The sequence below is a fragment of the Capra hircus genome, chromosome 4 (genome assembly GCF_001704415.2).
Source record: "Capra hircus breed San Clemente chromosome 4, ASM170441v1, whole genome shotgun sequence".
Taxonomy (NCBI): Eukaryota; Metazoa; Chordata; class Mammalia; order Artiodactyla; family Bovidae; genus Capra; species Capra hircus.
The window spans coordinates 107,071,080-107,089,607 of NC_030811.1; the positions used below are offsets into that span (position 1 = coordinate 107,071,080).

Below are 18,528 nucleotides of genomic sequence, written 5' to 3' on the forward strand. Positions count from 1 at the left end.
CCAGATATCTAACCATGCTCTCTTCATTGTGGAAGCTCAGAGTCTTAACCACTGGACCAATAGGGATGTCTTGGAAGAGGTTTAAATTTAGCTCTAATTTCTACATGCATCAACACCTCGTATGGCTTCAAAACTGTTCAGCTCAGCTTGACTGTGTGTGTGTACATGAGTCTGTGTGTACACTTATTTTTTGAAAGATACTTATTACTACTGTACCTGCATGCTCAGAATAATAATAATAATAATAGAAAGTTTACAGGGGCTTGTAGAGAACTCAATTTAATGAGAAGAGTCGAGCGTGTGAAGTGCTTTTAATGGCACCCATCTTCCCCCAGAACTTCCTTGAGCGAGTCTGAATTGTAGCCAGAACACTTCTTTCCTCTTCAGACCCTTAACTGTGATTAATAGGAAGAGGCACTTGTCAAAAGGGTTGGAAATGGCAAACCTTGATGCTGGTGCGTGTGGCAGTAGAGACAGGTCTGCATCCACTTTGCTCCATTATGTTATTTAGCTTCCGAATGCAACAATTTGTCTTTTGCTCTCTGCTTAGAAGATGATGGCCATATAAGCTGCTGTTAACCGTATCAGCAGGGTGGAATATTAAATCCCTTCAAGCGAAACCGTAACTTTCTTTGAGGATTTAGCCACACAGTAGAAAAAGCACCCCAGTGAAGCTGTTGAGAAATAAAGCGCGCTGTTCGCAGCTCTCCCTTTGCCTCAGAGAGATGGATTACTTTTGGGTTTAACTGAAACATCCTTTCTGTGTTTATTGTATTAATGAAATTTTTAGGGTCCATGAGAGTGAGAGAGATTATGGTTCAGTGTTTGGAATAATGTAGCTTGATGAACCTTTTTTATTTTAATGGGAAACTCGTTTTCCTTGATTTGCAGCTTCAAAAAGTGAATCTTTTGGAAATGAAAGTGCACTAATTTAGTTATACTGTATGGAAACAAAAATGTAGAAAGTTAGAATTTGCATAAGTGAAGACCTCGATGATTTCAGATTATAGTGTGGTGGAGGTTAAGGAATAAGAGGCCATAGAATTTGTAAAAACAAATTCAGTCTAACCACTTAATGGCATGTGCAAGTAATTTGCCAATTAAATATTTCTAGTATCTGAAAGATCTTCAAAGTAAAGAGTGGAGGTTCTTAATCTTTCTTAATTTCATACTTTCAGAAACATAATAGAAAATTAGTTTTTGATCACTTTTCATTCAAAATTTTAATATGTGAGCTAAAAGAAAGATGAATTTTAACTGTTTGAGGAAAATTATTGCTTTTTGAGAAATATATAAACTATGATATTTCCAATGACACTATGCCTGATTTTTTTGTATCATTTGTAAATATTTGGTGCCCAGATAACAATCTTCATTATAATTAAGACTTTAGATTTTGAAACTTTACCATTTTAATGGTTACCTACTAGGTTTAGAAAATTGTACTGGGCACACTTAGCTACAAAGCAACCCTTGAGGTATTTTATTCTGTTTATACATTGAGAGAATGGAGTTAGAGAAAGTAATTTGCCTAATATCACTCATTAGTGTGAAGCAGATTTGAGGGCTCCAGGTTTTTAAAAACAGCTTTTTTTTTTTTTTTGAGATATAGTACACCCATCTAAAGTGTATTATTCCGTGATTTTTAGTCTGTACACATATTTCTGCAACCGTAAGTTTTAGAATATTTTCATCATCCCAACAAGAAACACTGTTGCTTAGCAATCCTCACACCCCATCCTGGACATTGCGTATAAATAGCGTCATACATGTGGTCTTTTATGACTGGTTTTTATGTTTTCAGGGTTCAGCCATGTTGTAGCTTGGAATGAAACTGTTTTCCTTTTTATTTATCACATTGTTGCTGGATATACCACATTTTCTTCATCTTTCAGTTACGGACAATCTGGTTGTTTCCACTTTTTAGCTGTTGTGTATAATGCTGCTTTTGAACATCGTGCACAGGTTTTTATGTGAACATGAGTTTTCACTACTCTTGGACGTAAACCTAGGGGTGGAGTTGCTGGGTCGCTTAGTAGTTAGTCGCTCAGTCATGTCTCTGCGACCCCATGGACTGTAGCCCACCAGGCTCCTCTGTCCGTGGGATTTCCCAGGCCAGAATACTGGAGTGGGTAGCCATTTCCTTTCCCAGGGGATCTTCCCAGTCCAGGGATCGAATCTGGGTCTCCTGCGTTGCGGGCAGATTGTTTTACCGTCTGAGCCATCAGGGAAGCTCTGGGTCACTTGGTAATTGTGTTTAACTTTCTGAAGAACTGCCAAACTCTTTTCTGAAGTGACCGTGCCCTTTTGCATTCCCGCTGTCAATGCATGTTGATTTCAGGTTTCTTTACGTCTTCACCAATACTTGCTACTTGTGGGGGTGAAGTAGTATCTGATTGTGATGGTGGTTTGGTGGTTTAGTCACGTCTGACTCTTGTGACTCCATGGACGGTAGCCTGCCAGGCTCCTCTGCCCATGGGATTCTCCAGGCAAGAATACTGGAGTGGGTTGCCATGCCCTTCTGCAATCTCATTGTGATATCTCATTTTATTTGCATTTCCTTAATGGCTAATGATGTTGAACATCTTGTCATGTGCTTATTGGCCATTTTTCTTTGGAAAAATGTCTACTCAAATCCTCTGCCCATTTTAAAAATTGAATGAATCGTCTTTTTATTATTTGAGTTGCGAGAGGTCTTTATGTTATTCCAGAGTTCTTTATCAGATACATGATTTGCAACATTTTTCTCCCATTCTGTATTCTGTTTTTTCACTTTGTCGATGGTATCCTTTGGAGTAGAAAAGTTTTAAATTTTGAAGAAGTCCAATTTATATATTATTGTCTTTTGTTGCTTGTGTTTTTAATATTATATCTAAGAAACTTTTCTAATGCAGAGTCACAAAGATTTATGCCTATGTTTTCCTTTAAGAGCTTCACAGTTTTAGCTCATACGTTTAGGTCTTTGGGCTTCCCATGTGGTGCTGGTGGTAAAGAGCCCTACTGCCGATGCAGAAGACATAAGAGATGCTGGTTCGATCCCTGGGTTGGGAAGATCCCCTGGAGAAGGGAATGGCAACCCACTCCATTATTCTTGCTTGGAGAATTTCATGGACAGAGGAGTCTGACTGGCTACACTCCATAGGGTCTAAAAGAGTCAGACATTACTGAAGTGACTTAGCAAGCATGCATTTAGGTCTTTGCTCCATTTTTGAGTTAGTTTTTATATATGATGTGAGGTAGGTTCCACCTTCTTTTGCATGTGGATATCCAGTTGTCTTGGCGGCTTTTGTTGAAAAGACAGATCTTTCCCTATTGAATCGTCACCCTTGTTGGAAATTAATTGACCATAAATGTAAAGGTTTATTTCTTGACTCTCAATTGTGTGCCACTTGTCTTATGTTCTAAGTCGCTACAGTTGTGTCCAGCTCTTCACCACCCCTTGGACTGTAGCCCACCAGGCTCCTCTGTCCATGGGATTTTCCAGATGAGAATACTGGCGTGAGTTGCCAATTCCTGCTCCAATTTGTCTTATATGTTTATCTTTATGCCAATACCACATAGTCTTGATTACAGTGGCTTTGAGGTAAATTTGAAATACAACTTTGTTCTTCTTTCTTGAGGTTGTTTTGGTTATTCTGGGCCCCTTGAATTTCTATGTGAATTTTAGGATTTGCTTCTCAGTTTCTAGAAAGACAGTAGCTGGACTTTTGATAAGGATTACAGTGCCTCTGTCACTTTGTGGAGTATTATCATCTGGAGAGCATTAAGTCCTCCCGGCTACAGACTGTCTTTCCATCTATTTAGGTCTTTCATTTCTTCCGACAATGTTTTATAGCTTTTATAGGTTTTGCCTGTCTTTTGTTAATTTTTTTCCTAAGTATTTTATTCCTTTTACTTCACTTCAGTTCAGTCGCTCAGTTGTGTCCGACTCTTTGCGACCCCATGAATCGCAGCACGCCAGGCCTCCCTGTCCATCACCAACTCCCGGAGTTTGCTCAGACTCGCGTCCATCGAGTCAGTGATGCCATCCAGCCATCTCATCCTCTGTCGTCCCCTTCTCCTCCTGCCCCCAATCCCTCCCAGCATCAGAGTCTTCTCCAATGAGTCAACTAAAATGACTACAGAAACCTTGCTACTTTTCCTTTGTCCGCAGTCCTCCTTCCCTCTTACACGTATCATTTGGTTTGTTTAACTAGAATTTGATAATCTTACAATATTTTAGTACACAAACCTCTGTTAGGTAAGTTTGGAGAGTGAAAAAGAAATTTTGTAGAGATTTTACCAAATAATAAAAAAAACTCCAGGTCTTTTTTATTTTTTCTGTTTTTCCTATAGAATTCCATGACCAGTTGTTCTTCCCATAGTGACCTTTTCTTCACCACAAATGTTGTGTCAAGATCTTAGGATCTGAAAAATAATACCCGCTGCTGGCAAGTGATGCCAGCATCTATTAAGTACCTCAGCCAGGATCTGTCCTGTCTCAGTGACAACAGCTGGCTTTGATCCTCAGTATTCCGATTGGACCCTTAATTCACTTCAAAAGAAAGGAACCCTTCTTCATGCTGCTGCTCTTTACTGAAAAAACTCACTCACAGATGCATCTGAATAAATCCTCCACAACTTTCAGGACCCAGATGGAGTTTCATCTTCTCCGGGAAGCCTTTTCTCTCCTACTTTTTAAATGCATCCGTCCTTAGACTTGTGTTTCCTTGCTGCTAGGGACCCTGGCCCTTTAGCCCTTAATCCAGCGTGGTGTTCGGATGTGCTGTTCAGTTATTTCTCGAGGACTGGCCTTGGAGTCAGCACTGTGTCTTCTCCGGCCCTTCTGCTTCCCAGACCTGGCACAGTGCTCCCACCTGGGCAGACTGGCTGACGGCTGGCATTTTTAAAGTGGCCAGTGTGTTAGAACAGAGGAGACCTGAAGATGGACACTGTCCTTGGGCCCATGTAGTTTGGACACTGTCCAGCTCCAGGCAACACTGGCCACATAGGCCAGGACGTGAATGTTGTTCACCGGGTTGTACGACCTGCCTGTCTCCGGGGTCTCCAAGTGGTCGGTGTGTACACTTACTGCCTTACATTAGCCCTCCTGAAAAATCTTTCCTACTTCCTTCCTTTCATACCTTTGGTCTGTTTCAATCCGGGGTTTAAAACCCTTTTATAGCCCATTAGGACAGTGTTTTTCAGAGGTTCTGGACCCTTAAATTAGAAAAACATGGTGGTGGTTCAGTCAGTAAGTCGTGTCTGACTCTTTGCGACCCCAGGGACTGTAGCCTGCCAGGCTTCTCTATCCATGGGATTTCCCAGGCAAGAATACTGGATTGCCATTTCCTTCTCCAGAGGACCTTCCTGACCCAGGTATCAAACCCAGGGTCTGTATTGTAGGCAGATTCTTTACTGCTGAGCTACTAGGGAAGTCCTAGAAAAATGTAGGATGTTAATTAAAATGCAGCTTCTTTAGTCCACTTGTATCAGTCTAGGAGAGGGCCTGAAGACTTCTATAAGCAAGACTGATAATTCTTATGTGTGTGTTGGGGGGGCATCAATCCCTAAGTCATGTGCAACTCATTGTGACCCTATGAACTGTAGCCAGCCAGGCCCTTCTGTCCATGGGCTTATCCAGGCAAGAATACTGGAGTGGGTTGCCGTTTTCTTCTGTAGCAGATCTTCCTAGACCAGGGATTGAACCTACATCTCCTGCGTTGGCAGGCAGATTCTTTACCACTGAGCCACCAGGGAAGCCCAGTTAACGATCCTTATGCACTTCACTAAAATCTTAGGATATGATTGATGAAGTGACTTCAGTAGGGTGCAAACTGTAGTGCCTCAAAAGGTTAATACCACTGTCCTCAACCCGCTACACTGTTGTAAACCTTTTCTTCTTCAGTTAAATTCATAAATTCAGCCACAGCTTAGTGAGTATTTATTTGCTCTATGCCCACCATAGTGCAGGCATGGGGAAGAACCAGATGGGAAAAATATAGTCTTTGTTAATAATCTATGTCAGTTCAGTTCAGTTGCTCAGTCGTGTCTGACTCTTTGTGACCCCATGAACCACAGCACACCAGGCCTCCCTGTCCATCACCAACTGCCGGAGTTCACTCAGACTCACATCCGTCGAGTCAGTGATGCCATCCAGCCATCTCATCCTCGGTCGTCCCCTTCTTCTCATACCTTCAATCTTTCCCAGCATCAGGGTCTTTTCATGAGTCAGCTCTTCGCGTCAGGTGGCCAAAGTATTGGAGTTTCAGCTTCAGCATCAGTCCTTCCAGTGAATACCCAGGACAGATCTCCTTTAGGATGAGCTGGTTAGATCTCCTTGCAGTCCAAGGGACTCTCAAGAGTCTTCTCCAACACCACAGTTCAAAAGCATCAATTCTTCAGCGCTCAGCTTTCTTTATAGTCCAACTCTCACATCCATACATGACTACTGGAAAAACCACAGCCTTGACTAGATGGACCTTTGTTGACAAAGTAATGTCTCTGCTTTTTAACATGGTGTCTAGGTTGGTCATAACTTTCCTTCCAAGGAGTAAGCGTCTTTTAATTTCATGGCTGCAGTCACCATCTGCAGTGATTTTGGAGCCCCCCAAAATAAAGTCAGCCACTGTTTCAACTATTTCCCCATCTATTTGCCATGAAGTGATGGGACCGGATGTCATGATCTTACTTTTCTGAATGTTGAGCTTTAAGCCAACTTTTTCACTCTCCTCTGTGTAGAAAGGTGCTAATAATCTATGTAGAAAGAAAAGATAGATAAAAAAATGTATATTCACACAGACCTAACTGCATACTTAGACCTATCTTTTTGAAAACACATCAGTAGTTCAGATCTGTAGGATAGACAGTTTGTAGAGATAACATGTCTCAGAGATCACATTTAGCTCTAAACTTCAGGGGGATGAGATTTCAATTCTTCAGGCAGACATTTGCATAAGAGAGACAGACTCCCACGGAATAGTGGAGAAAACTCTGTACTTAGGGTTCAGAGTTCACAGTTTTGAATTCGAGTCAGAACTCTAGTAAGCAATAAATGATAGTTACTTATAGGAAAAATAAGATTGTTGGTTAGAATAAGATGCATTTTATTTATTTATTTTATTTTTTAATTGAAGGATAATTGCTTTACAGAATTTTGTTTTCTGTCAAATATCAACATCAATCAGCCATAGGTGTACATATGTATGGAGAGAGTAAAATGGAAACTTCACATTACCCTATGTAAAATAGACAGCCAATGGGAATTTGCTGTCTCAGGGAACTCAAACAGGGGCTCTGTATCAACCTAGAGGGGTGGGATGGGGAAGGAGATGGGAGGGTGGTTCAAGAGGGAGGGGATATATGAGATGTATTTTAAATTCATTTACTAAGTTTTGAGTAACCTAAATTTATTTAATTTATACTTCTATAGCATATAATGGGAAATAGATGGGGAAACAGTGGAAACAGTGTCAGACTTTATTTTCTGGGGCTCCAAAATCACTGTAGATGGTGATTGCAGAAATGAAATTAAAAGACGCTTACTCCTTGGAAGAAAAGTTATGACCAACCTAGATAGCATATTCCAAAGCAGAGACATTACTTTGTCGATTAAGGTCCTTCTAGTCAAGGCTATGGTTTTTCCTGTGGTCATGTATGAGTGTGAGAGTTGGACTGTGAAGAAGGCTGAGCGCTGAAGAATTGATGCTTTTGAACTGTGGTGTTGGAGAAGACTCTTGAGAGTCCGTTGGACTGCAAGGAGATCCAACCAGTCCATTCTGAAGGAGATCAACCCTGGGATTTCTCTGGAAGGAATGATGCTAAAGCTGAAGCTCCAGTACTTTGACCACCTCATGTGAAGAGTTGACTCATTGGAAAAGACTCTGATGCTGGGAGGGATTGGGGGCAGGAGGAGAAGGGGACGACCGAGGATGAGATGGCTGGATGGCATCACTGACTCGATGGACGTGAGTCTGAGTGAACTCCGGGAGTTGGTGATGGACAGGGAGGCCTGGCGTGCTGCGATTCATGGGGTCGCAAAGAGTCGGATGCGACTGAGCGACTGAACTGAACTGATAGCGTATAAATATTAAAATGGATTTTAAAAATGCCTTAGCTTTATATGCCAATGTCAGGTTAATATCTTCTGTTACTTTTTTTTTTGTATTAAAACATTTAGTTTGCATGTGTTTAACCTAAAACACATTTTTGCTACATTTAATTGATTTTACTATCCAGCTGATACACCCTTTTTATAACATGCCTGCTTTTGTAAATGTCTCTCTTATTCCTGATGCTGGCAGGAGATACAGAGGGTAATTTTCCTCATCACTGCCAGGGAAGTTCCTGTTGCTCATTGTAATAGTTTGCTGGGCTTGCTGTAACAAAGTGCCACAGGCTGGGTGGCTTAAACAACTGAAACTAAATTCTTACAGTTCTAGAGGCAAGAGTTCAGGGTCGTGGTGTTGGCGTGGTGGGTGTCTTTTGAGGCCTCTCTCCTTGTAAATGATAGTCTTCTCCTTGTGACTTCACATGGTCTTCCTCTGCATGTCCGTGTCCTAACCTGTTTTTCTTAATAAGGATGGAAGTCATATTATTTTGTGCCACCGCCTCATTTGGGCTTCCCTGGTGGCCCAGATGGTAAAGAATCTGTGCAGTGCAGGTGTCCTGGATTTGACCCCTGGGTCAGGAAGATCCCCTGGAGAAGGGAATGGCTACCTACTCCAGTGTTCTTGCCTGGAGAGTCCCATGGACAGAGGAGCCTGTGAGCTACAGTCCATGGGGGCACAAAGTAGTCACTTTTAAGATTCTAAGGGCCATGACCTCAACAATACAAAAACAGCACAGCACATAGATCTCATGTCCTGTCACCTCTGAAGTCTTCTGTTACGGCACACTAAACTTTCATCATGAACTTGGCTCTTCCAGCTGTATCACTAACCTCCTCAAGGTCTGCAGTGCTGGCCTTTTTGTTCCCCAGAGACATCATTTCTTTATGACTTTTACTTATTTTCCATCCACCCATGATTCCAGTTAATATCTTTCCTTACTTCCTATAGGACATTGAGGGAGAGGTCAAGAAAAGGAAGGACCTCATTTTTGATAGTTATCCTATGATTATTTCATTGACCATTATTTTATCAAAATGGTTGGCAGAAAGGACTCTACTTCTCCAGCTTGTCAGAAAAATGGCCAAAAAGTCATTTTTGTTTGTATATTTCTCTAAAATTTTATTATAGTATATAAACATTTTTTATAGATTGAAAATGTAAATTAATAGATTTTATAGATTAAAAGGTTTCTTTCTTTTGGTCACATCAAAGACGTTTGCTCCTTGGAAGAAAAGCTATGACCAACCTAGACAGCATGTTAAAACGCAGAGACATTACTTTGCTGACAAAAGTCCATCCAGTCAAAGCTATAGTTTTTTTAGTAGTCATGTATGGATGTGAGAGTTAGACCATAAAGAAAGCTGAGCACCAAAGAACTGATGCTTTTGAACTGTGGTGTTGGAGAAGACTCTTGAGAGTCCCTTGGACTTCAAGGACTTCCAACCAGTCCATCGTAAAGGAAATCAGTCCTGAGTATTCATCCGAAGGACTCATGCTGAAGTGGAAGCTCCAGTACTTTGGCCACTGATGCGAAGAACTGACTCATTTGAAAACACCCTGATGCTGGGAAAGATTGAAGGCAGGAGCAGAAGGGGATGATAGAGCATGAGATGGCTGGATGGAATCACTGACTCGATGGACATGAGTTTGAGCAAACTCCAGGAGCTGGTGATGGACAGGGAGGCCTGGCGTGCTGCAGTCCATGGGGTCACAGTCAGACACGGCTGAGCAACTGAACTGAACTGAGTGAATGTAGGATCTTCCTGGACAAGGGGTCATACCTGTGTCTCTGCATTGACAGGCAGATTCTTTACCACTGAGCCACCAGTGGCTCAATTCTTAAATCTCAATTCTAGTTTCACTTCATTTTCTTATGTCCTGGCGCTCTCTCTTTTCTCTTCTTCCTAAAGTAGAGAAACGGAATAAATGCAAAGAAATTGAGGGTTACACTTAAAAAGTTTTTATTTTATTGTCCTCATCAGGGCCAGCCTGAGGTTTTCTGCCATCTTTTATAAAATTTATGGCTGGCATAATTCTGATTTTTACTGCCTCCTCCGTGCAGATACACACCCAATCTTATGCTGATGGCAGCACTACTGTTTCTTCATGGCCAGACTTTAAAACTCTCTGGAAACTTTAAAAGCATGGAATAAAAACTTGTGGGTGTAAGGGGGGTTGGAAGTAGGAAATTTGGGGGAATCAGTGGAAATACATGCCAAAGGTTTTGGCACCCTTTAGAGAACTAAAGAATTTACTTCTTTTTTTCTTTTTTAAAATAGTTGCAAAGGGGAAGAAAAGCAAGGTAGTAGGCACAGTTTGCTCATAAAAGTGAGCAGGTTTGGTAGATATATTTAAAGATGTGAAGGCCAGGACAAATCCAGGTATGTGATTTGTGTCCCTGTACCCTCCAAGCATACACTCTTGTTGGAAGGTGGGGAGACTAGTAAATAAAAACATGAAGCTTTAGAAAAGTAGGGGTTTTTTTTGTATCATTTTTTCTGTTCTCTGCCAGTCCCCTTACAGTTTTGTCTTTAGGTTTTTTTTTTATTTATAAGTATTAGTTGCTCAGTTCTGTCTAATTCTTTGCTACCCCATGGATTATAGCCCACCAGGCTGTTCTGTCCATGGAATTCTCCAGGCAAAAATATTGGAGTAGGTTGCCATTTCCTTCTCCCGACCCAGGGATGGACCCTGGGTCTCCTGCATTGCACACAGATTCTTCACGGTCTGAGCTACTGGGAAAACCCCATAGTAGAGGGTAAAAAGAGGGGGAGAATTGGTATGTGTCAAGTCAGAGTGTTCAGGATAAAGTTAAAGGATTGGACTGTTGGCTCGTTTCCCCATTGCCTTCAAGTGTGGCCTGGTGAACAGTGGAATGTTTTAAAACTCTTTTAAGTCTTAGCGCTGTTGAATATATGCTTGAAGGTTTATATCTCATTTCCAAGTCCTTAAAAACATTTTAACAGCTTGATAAGGAGGGCTACATTAAAGAGTTGTATTGCGTTCTCAGTGTGTCTTTATGAATGTGTGAGCTTCCTGCCACTGAAGACTGATTTATATTTTCTGTGCCTAGAAAATAATATTTGTTGAAACTGAACAGATGATGATACGAGACTTAGCTGATTAATGCTGGCCTGCTGCTGCCTTCAGGCCTTTCTGCGTTTGTGTGACCTCTTGATTTTTTCTGTTTTATTGGATGGGATTGTTTCCTTCTGCTCCGTCAGACTCGTACATCTATTTCTGCCATGACTTTAAAACCTGCGTTTTTAAAGTGGGGTTCCTTTTTATATAAAGAGCGTAGGAATATGCATTTAATAACAGGTTTTAGAAGGAAGTACCTGATTTGCTTTGTTTTAATCTGCTTTGTTGTAATCAGCCTTTCTTTTTCTTTCTTCAGAGGACGTTAAGCAAGTTTTTGGACAGACGACAATCCATCAACATATTCCATTTAACTGGGATTCAGAATTTGTGCAACTACACTTTGGAAAAGAAAGAAAAAGACACCTGACCTACGCAGAATTCACTCAGTTTTTACTGGTGAGTCCAACTCTTGTAAAAAGTTAAAAAGAATGGATGAATAAATAAAACTAGGATCCCAATCCAAATTTGCTAACCCTGGCCAAACCATCCTATTCGGAAGTATTTCTTCATTAGTACGTAGAAACTATAGGGTTAAACAGGCTCTGACACACTCTGTAGAACCATTTCATGCTTAATGGAATACACTCTGAGGACCCCGGAAATTAAGTGATCTGCTGAAAGGTTATGTACATCAGGAAGGGCGAATTAGAACCCAAACTCTGGGCTTATGAGTGGTTCCACTACTGTGTTCGTGCTAAGTCACTCGGGTGTCTTTTTGCAACCCTACGGACCGTAGCCCGCGAGGCTCCTCTGTCCGTGGAATTCTCCAGGCAAGAATACTGCAGTGGGTTGCTATTTCCTACTCCAGGGGATCTTCCCCACCCAGAGACTGAACTCGCATCTGTTACCTCTGCACTGGCAGGCGAGTTTGACTTCTTGGCTTATGACTGGTTCCACGACTACTTACTAATAATTTTGTTATCCCTTGAGAAATGCACAGATGTCATCATCAGCATCTAACTGTAGAATTATTAGCCTTTTATAGAAAAGACATTGGATCTAAAACTTGCCTGCATATTGGAATCACCTGGGGAGTTTTTGAAACTAGTACTGTTTTGGTCCCCCACCTCTAGAGATTAGCGTCTGTGTGTCAGGTGTGTGTTTGTGTCTGTGGTGAAGGGCAGAGAGGGCCTGCCTGGTGCTTGGAGTCTTTTGAGGCACTTCTGTTGTGTGGCCAAGTGTGAGAAACACTGTTCAGGGCACATGCTCTCCATAGCTGGCGTTCGGCTCTGTGGGAGTTGTCTGCATTTCTGGCATGCCCCTCGGTCCAGTCCCTCCTTCCTCCGCTCTTCACTTCCCCCTTTGGGGTGCTTTCACTGGGCCATTGATGACACCAACAGAAGACTCATAACAAAATATGACCACCGTTTAGTTTTCCTCCCAAAGCATAAGATGGTGTTATTCTGATACTGTTTAGTCACTAGAGATCAATATCTGTATAATATGTAGGTCTACGTGATAAACCACTCTTTCAGATTTTTATGCATTTGTTTTGTTTCTCTAACAATTTTATTTATATATTATTAAATATTGACATAATGTTTAAAAGACTTGTTTAAAAGAATTGGTTTGCTGTATTTTAATTCTGGGTCCTCAGGAAAAATTTGCCAAGGAGATCATCTTTTTCTTTTTTTAATTGAAGTGTAGTTAATGTACAGTGTTACGTTAGTTTTAGGTGTACTGTATAAAATAGATGGGGAAACAGTGGACACAGTGTCAGACTTTATTTCTGGGGGCTCCAAAATCACTGCAGATGGTGACTGCAACCATGAAATTAAAAGATGCTTACTCCTTGGAAGGAAAGTTATGACCAACCTAGATAGCATATTGAAAAGCACAGACATTACTTTGCTGACTAAGATCCGTCTAGTCAAGGCTATGATTTTTCAGTGGTCATGTATGGATGTGAGAGTTGGACTGTGAAGAAGGCTGAGTGCCGAAGAATTGATGCTTTTGAACTGTGGTGTTGGAGAAGACTCTTGAGAGTCCCTTGGACTACAAGGACATCCAACCAGTCCTTTCTGAAGGAGATCAGCCTGGGATTTCTTTGGAAGGACTGATGCTAAAGCTGAAACTCAAGTACTTTGGCCACCTGATGCGAAGTGCTGACTCAGTGGAAAAGACTCTGATGCTGGGAGGGATTGGGGGCAGGAGGAGAAGGGGACGACAGAGGATGAGATGGCTGGATGGCATCACCGACTTGATGGACGTGAGTCTGAGTGAACTCCGGGAGTTGGTGATGGACAGGGAGGCCTGGCGTGCTGAGATTCATGGGGTCACAAAGAGTCGGACACGGCTGAGCGACTGAACTGAACTGAACTGGTAGTGGTTTGACATTTGCATACATTATGAAATGGCCACCATGATACGTCTAGTAACATGTAGTTACATGTAGTAACAGTTATTACAGTGTTGACCATAACCCTCATGTTGTATATGACATTGTCATGGCTTATTGGTTTTTTTTCCTGGAGGTTTACCGCTCTCTTGCTTTCCATCACCTTTTCATCCTGGCCACCGCCCCATCCACCTCCTCAAGCTACCTTCTCTTCTGTTATTAGTAACATTAGCAGTGGGTATGGCAGTGGGCTTCGTGATGCCTTTTTCCTGTGTGCCTGAGACCTTGCCGGAACCCTGAGGAGTGGTTTGAAGCACAGCTGTTGGGTGGAGGGGAAGGGCCCGAGGGCGCACGTGTGCTGTGCCCTGTGGCCATTCAGCAGCATTTTGTGGGCTCCATTCTTAGGCGCCAGCATTTATAACTGGCTTGCTTTCATAGATGCCTTCTCTTTCTGACTTTCACATGCATCATTATGATATATAGAATTTGTTATACTTTTTAGTTGGCTTTTATTTTCCCAACCTCTGAAAATATAAAACAAGATTTATTAAATACATGCCTTTGTATTTTTTAAAAAAAGCGTGTTAATATCTATGAGTTCCTGGTTGCAGTTCTGTGTGAACATAAACCTGCTTACGTAACTCAGGTGGAGATGGCCTGTGAGTTAGGTTTGTGCTGTTGTTTACGCAAGACATCATGCGCAGTAGGAGGTGGTGTTCGTTTTGATGAGGAATAATTGCGATAATGCTATTGAGACAAATGCCTCCAATTGACTTTATGGAATACAGCCTAATTAACTTTTAGGCTTAATGGGATGTTAGCAGTAGTAATGATGATCACCTTTCCCTTTAAGCAGATATCAATTATGTGGACTCATGAGTCAGCTATAAGCCACCCAGATTCTTCTGGGCCTTCCTCAAGATACGGACAAGCCAGAGGCAGAGATGACTCAGGGCTTACTGACTAGGTTTCCAGCTGCAGCTTGCAGGCATTTACTTGTATCCGACTCCATTCTCTATGTAATGGTGAATGCATTCATCCCTTGGTGCCCTTCATGGGATGATTTTGACCTCATAGCAAGATTACAAGTGCTAAACTTTGACTAGGTTAAGATGTTTCGGTAGATAATTCGGGCCTTGCTTTTGATTCCACTCCAGGCCCAGATTTCAAAGAACTGTGTGTGTGTCCTGATAGTCTTGATAGAAATGCCAGAGTATTACCAGTTTTGACGTCTGCCGTTGGGTCTCTCTCCCACTGCCCCCACTCACATGCTTCCTTTGAAGTCTTTTCTGAATGACCTCAACGTTAAATACTTTGATTGTCCTTTTGGACTGTTTTCTGGATTAAGGGAACTTCTTAAAGATGTCAGTGGCCTTTAGGGCTCTTGCTGTGTTAAGCATGATGCCTGCCTTTCTGCTCTGGGGCAGGTTACAGAAACACAGGCACCAGCTCCCTGGCGGGTGCCCAGGTCTTAAAAGAACTGCCACCGTGCAAGTCCCTGCTTGTCACCTGAGGAGGAAGAGGAGCAGCTGTGGGGTCAGCTGAGACGCGCTTGTGGCTTCCAGGAACCTGGGGGCCTCGACGGTGGCTTGGTTGGTTCCAGCTGACGCAGCCTCACACTCTGGCGCGTTACCTGTGCTCATGTAAGCGCTCCTGTTTGTGCTCGGTGGACACTGCTGTTCTCCGCGAGGCCAGTTACTTTCCCCCTTTCATTTAAAAAATGTTTCAGCATGCGGGAGCAGGTGTGTGTTCGTTACAGGCCGCCATGTGGCTGTGAGGGCTCCATGTGTCCACATGCTTGTCCGGGCATTGTCTGAGGCGGTGCTGGTCACGGGCATGGGTTGAATGCTGAGCTGGCATGCTGCTTTCTGTCCTAAAGGGGTGAATCAGTTTGAGACACTTTGAACTAAATTTGCCTTGTTTGTTCAGTTCAGTCGCACAGTTGTGTCCAGCTCTTTGCGACCCCATGGACTGCAGCATGCTAGGCTTCCCTGTCCATCACCAGCTCCCAGAGCTTGCTCAAATTCATGGATGGTGAGGCCATCCAACCATCTCATCCTCTGTCATCCCCTTCTCCTCCTGCCTTCAGTCTTTTTTTTTTGTATCATTTAGATGCAAAGTACAAAGCCTCATTTGTACTTTGTATCTAAATGATAGCATTGAAGCAAGTAGCAGAGATGCAAAGCCTGCTCCCTAGTCCTGTTCCTCAAGACAGGGAAGGATTTCAGAAGGGATAATGGCTACAGTCCTGTCACCATCCTTGAGACTGTTGTGCCCACTGCTGCTGGTTTTTTATGCCTGGTTCTATCATCTCTAGTTAACTGCATGAGCGATGGTGTGTGCGTGTGAATGTGAATACAGTTTTATTTATTTTTGGCTGCGCTGGGTCTTCGTTGCTGTGTGGGCTTTCTCTGGCTGCAGTGAGCAGGGACTCCTGTCCAGTGCAGCGTGCCGGCTTCTCATTGCTCTGGCTTCTCTTGTTATGGAGCAGCGGCTCAAGGTGTGCAGGCTTCAGTAGACGTGGCACACGGGCTTAGTTGCTCCATGGTATGTGGGATCTTCCCAGCCCAGGGATTGAACCTGTGTCCCCTGAATCGTAAAGTGGATCCCTAACCCCTGAAACTTGGGGAAGCCCGTGAATGTAGTTTTATATATGGGTATATATGTGTGGATTTTAGAATAGTCTGTATACATTTCCAACATCTCTTTCCTCTCAGCTCTTCGAGCAAAGCTGTAATTTTATGATTCTGAGTTGAAAAATGGGTTTTTAATATACTGAAAGCAATATATTTAGAAACCAGTTCAGAGGAATTTTTGTATCCTGTACCTGATGGAATTCCTGTTCATAAATGATATTAGCATAGAATATCTTGTTTGGGAGTATTTCTGTGATTGTTACTTGCATGGAGCAATCCACCCAACTCAAGAAATACTTGCTGGGGATGTAGGATTTGTCAAGAGGCTTTGTGCAAAAGACTCAGAGGTGCAGAGGGAATGACAACTTTCGGGACACAGTGTACAAGTCTGGGCATCATTCCTGTGTGTTTCTGCCTGACAGCTCAAAAGGCGCAATTGCAAGCAGATATACAATGTATACCCTATGAAGGTGCTCTTTTATAACAAAAATCCTTGAAGCTTTGTAGCATAAACCCTTGAGGCAGGTGTCAATTCGAAACCAATAGTTTCAGAGTCTGGTTATAACAGCCATCCAAAGTACAAAATTAAAGGTCCAGATACCAGTCTAAGGTAGTTAACAGCCTCATTTTACAGATGAGGAGCCTAGGCCTTTACCGTAGAGTCTCTTAGCAGTATCTCCTGTGTGACTGAGCATCCTTTCATACGCCTGTTGCCACTTGTATGTTTTCCTTGAAGATATATCTCCTGAAATCCATTACCGCCTTTCTTACTGGATGGGAGTTGTAGGCAACTGTGAGCACAGAGTGAAAGGAAGGCCCTTAAGCTTCTCTGCCAAATAATTCTGTAGAGTCGGCAGTGACAGTCACTCAGAAAAAAAAAAAAAGGAATAATAGTAACAATGTTTGTAATTTATGAAGTGCTTTTTAAAATATTCTGTTTCTGACATTAGCATCCCCAGTATCCTGAGAGGTTATGATCATTCTCCCCTATTATATGCAAAAGCATAAACAGACTCTAGGGTAAAATTTTGCATTTTCAGATGCTGTTTTTGGGAAATGCTCATGACTTTCATTAGGTTACCAAAGGAATATCCCCAAAGAGTGCAGAACAACTGTTCTGGAACTTAACTTCTTCCATAGGATCACAGACGTGTGAGGAATCAAACAGTACGGTGCCATGACCACTTAGACTCCACTGCACTATCTCCAGGGCTGTGCTGTGAAGTCAGCTTCGGTTCCTGGAGGGGCCGTGTCTCTTAATGGGGATGCACAGCCATGCATTATTGAACATTTAGAATTCTTGATCCCTGCCCAATAGTTGCCAGATATGATGATAAGGCCATAGTAGGGTGTGTGTTACTGTTGTGTCCAGTTACTTTTTTCTTTTCTTGGCCTCACTGCACAGCTTGTGGGACCTTTGTTCCCCGACCAGGGATTGAACCTGGGCCCTGGCCATAGTCCTACCCGCTGGACTGCCATGGAATTCCCCTCCAGTTATTTTTTGATAGTGTTTTATAATCATGTGTATATATTTAATATCAATAACCTCAGATATGCAGATGACACCACCCTTATGGCAGAAAGTGAAGAAAAACTAAGCCTCTTGATGAAAGTGAATGAGAAGAGTGAAAAAGTTGGCTTAAAGCTCAACATTCAGAAAACTAAGATCATGGCATCCAGTCCCATCACTTCATGGCAAATAGATGGGGAAACAGTGGAAACAGTGGCTGACTTTATTTCGGGGGGCTCCAAAATCACTGCAGATGGTGACTGCAGCCATGAAATTAAAAGACACTTATTCCTTGGAAGGAAAGTTATGACCAACCTAGACAGCATATGAATAAGCAGAGACATTACTTTGTCAATAAAGGTCTGTCTAGTCAAGGCTGTGGTTTTTCCAGTAGTCATGTATTGATGTGAGAGTTGGACTATAAAGAAAGCTGAGTGCAGAAGAACTGATGGTTTTAAACTGTGGTGTTGGAGGACACTCTTGAGAGTCCCTTGGACTGCAAGGAGATCAAACCAGTCCATCCTAAAGGAGACCAGTCCTGGGTGTTCATTGGAAGGACTGATGCTGAGGCTGAAACTCCAGTACTTTGTCCACCTGATGAGAAGAGCTGACTCATTTGAAAAGACCCTGATGCTGGGAAAGATTGAGGGCAGGAGGAGAAGGGGACGACAGAGGATGAGATGGCTGGATGGCATCACTGACTCGATGGACATGAGTTTGGGTAGACTCTGGCAGCTGGTGATGGACAGGGAGGCCTGGCGTGCTGCGGTTCATGAGGTCGCAAAGAGTCAGTAACTGAACTGAACTGAATTA

General features: G+C 42.5%; 1 protein-coding gene across 2 annotated transcripts in view; it reads left to right on the forward strand.

Annotated features, from left to right (window-relative positions):
* SLC25A13 (solute carrier family 25 member 13) overlaps positions 1-18,528 on the forward strand; it is a 226,700-nt gene that overhangs the window by 108,058 nt on the left and 100,114 nt on the right. For both annotated transcript variants that reach the window (XM_018047391.1, XM_018047392.1), the window contains exon 5: positions 11,488-11,627. In XM_018047391.1, coding sequence (XP_017902880.1) covers positions 11,488-11,627 — 140 coding nt within the window. The remainder of the gene's footprint in view (positions 1-11,487; positions 11,628-18,528) is intronic.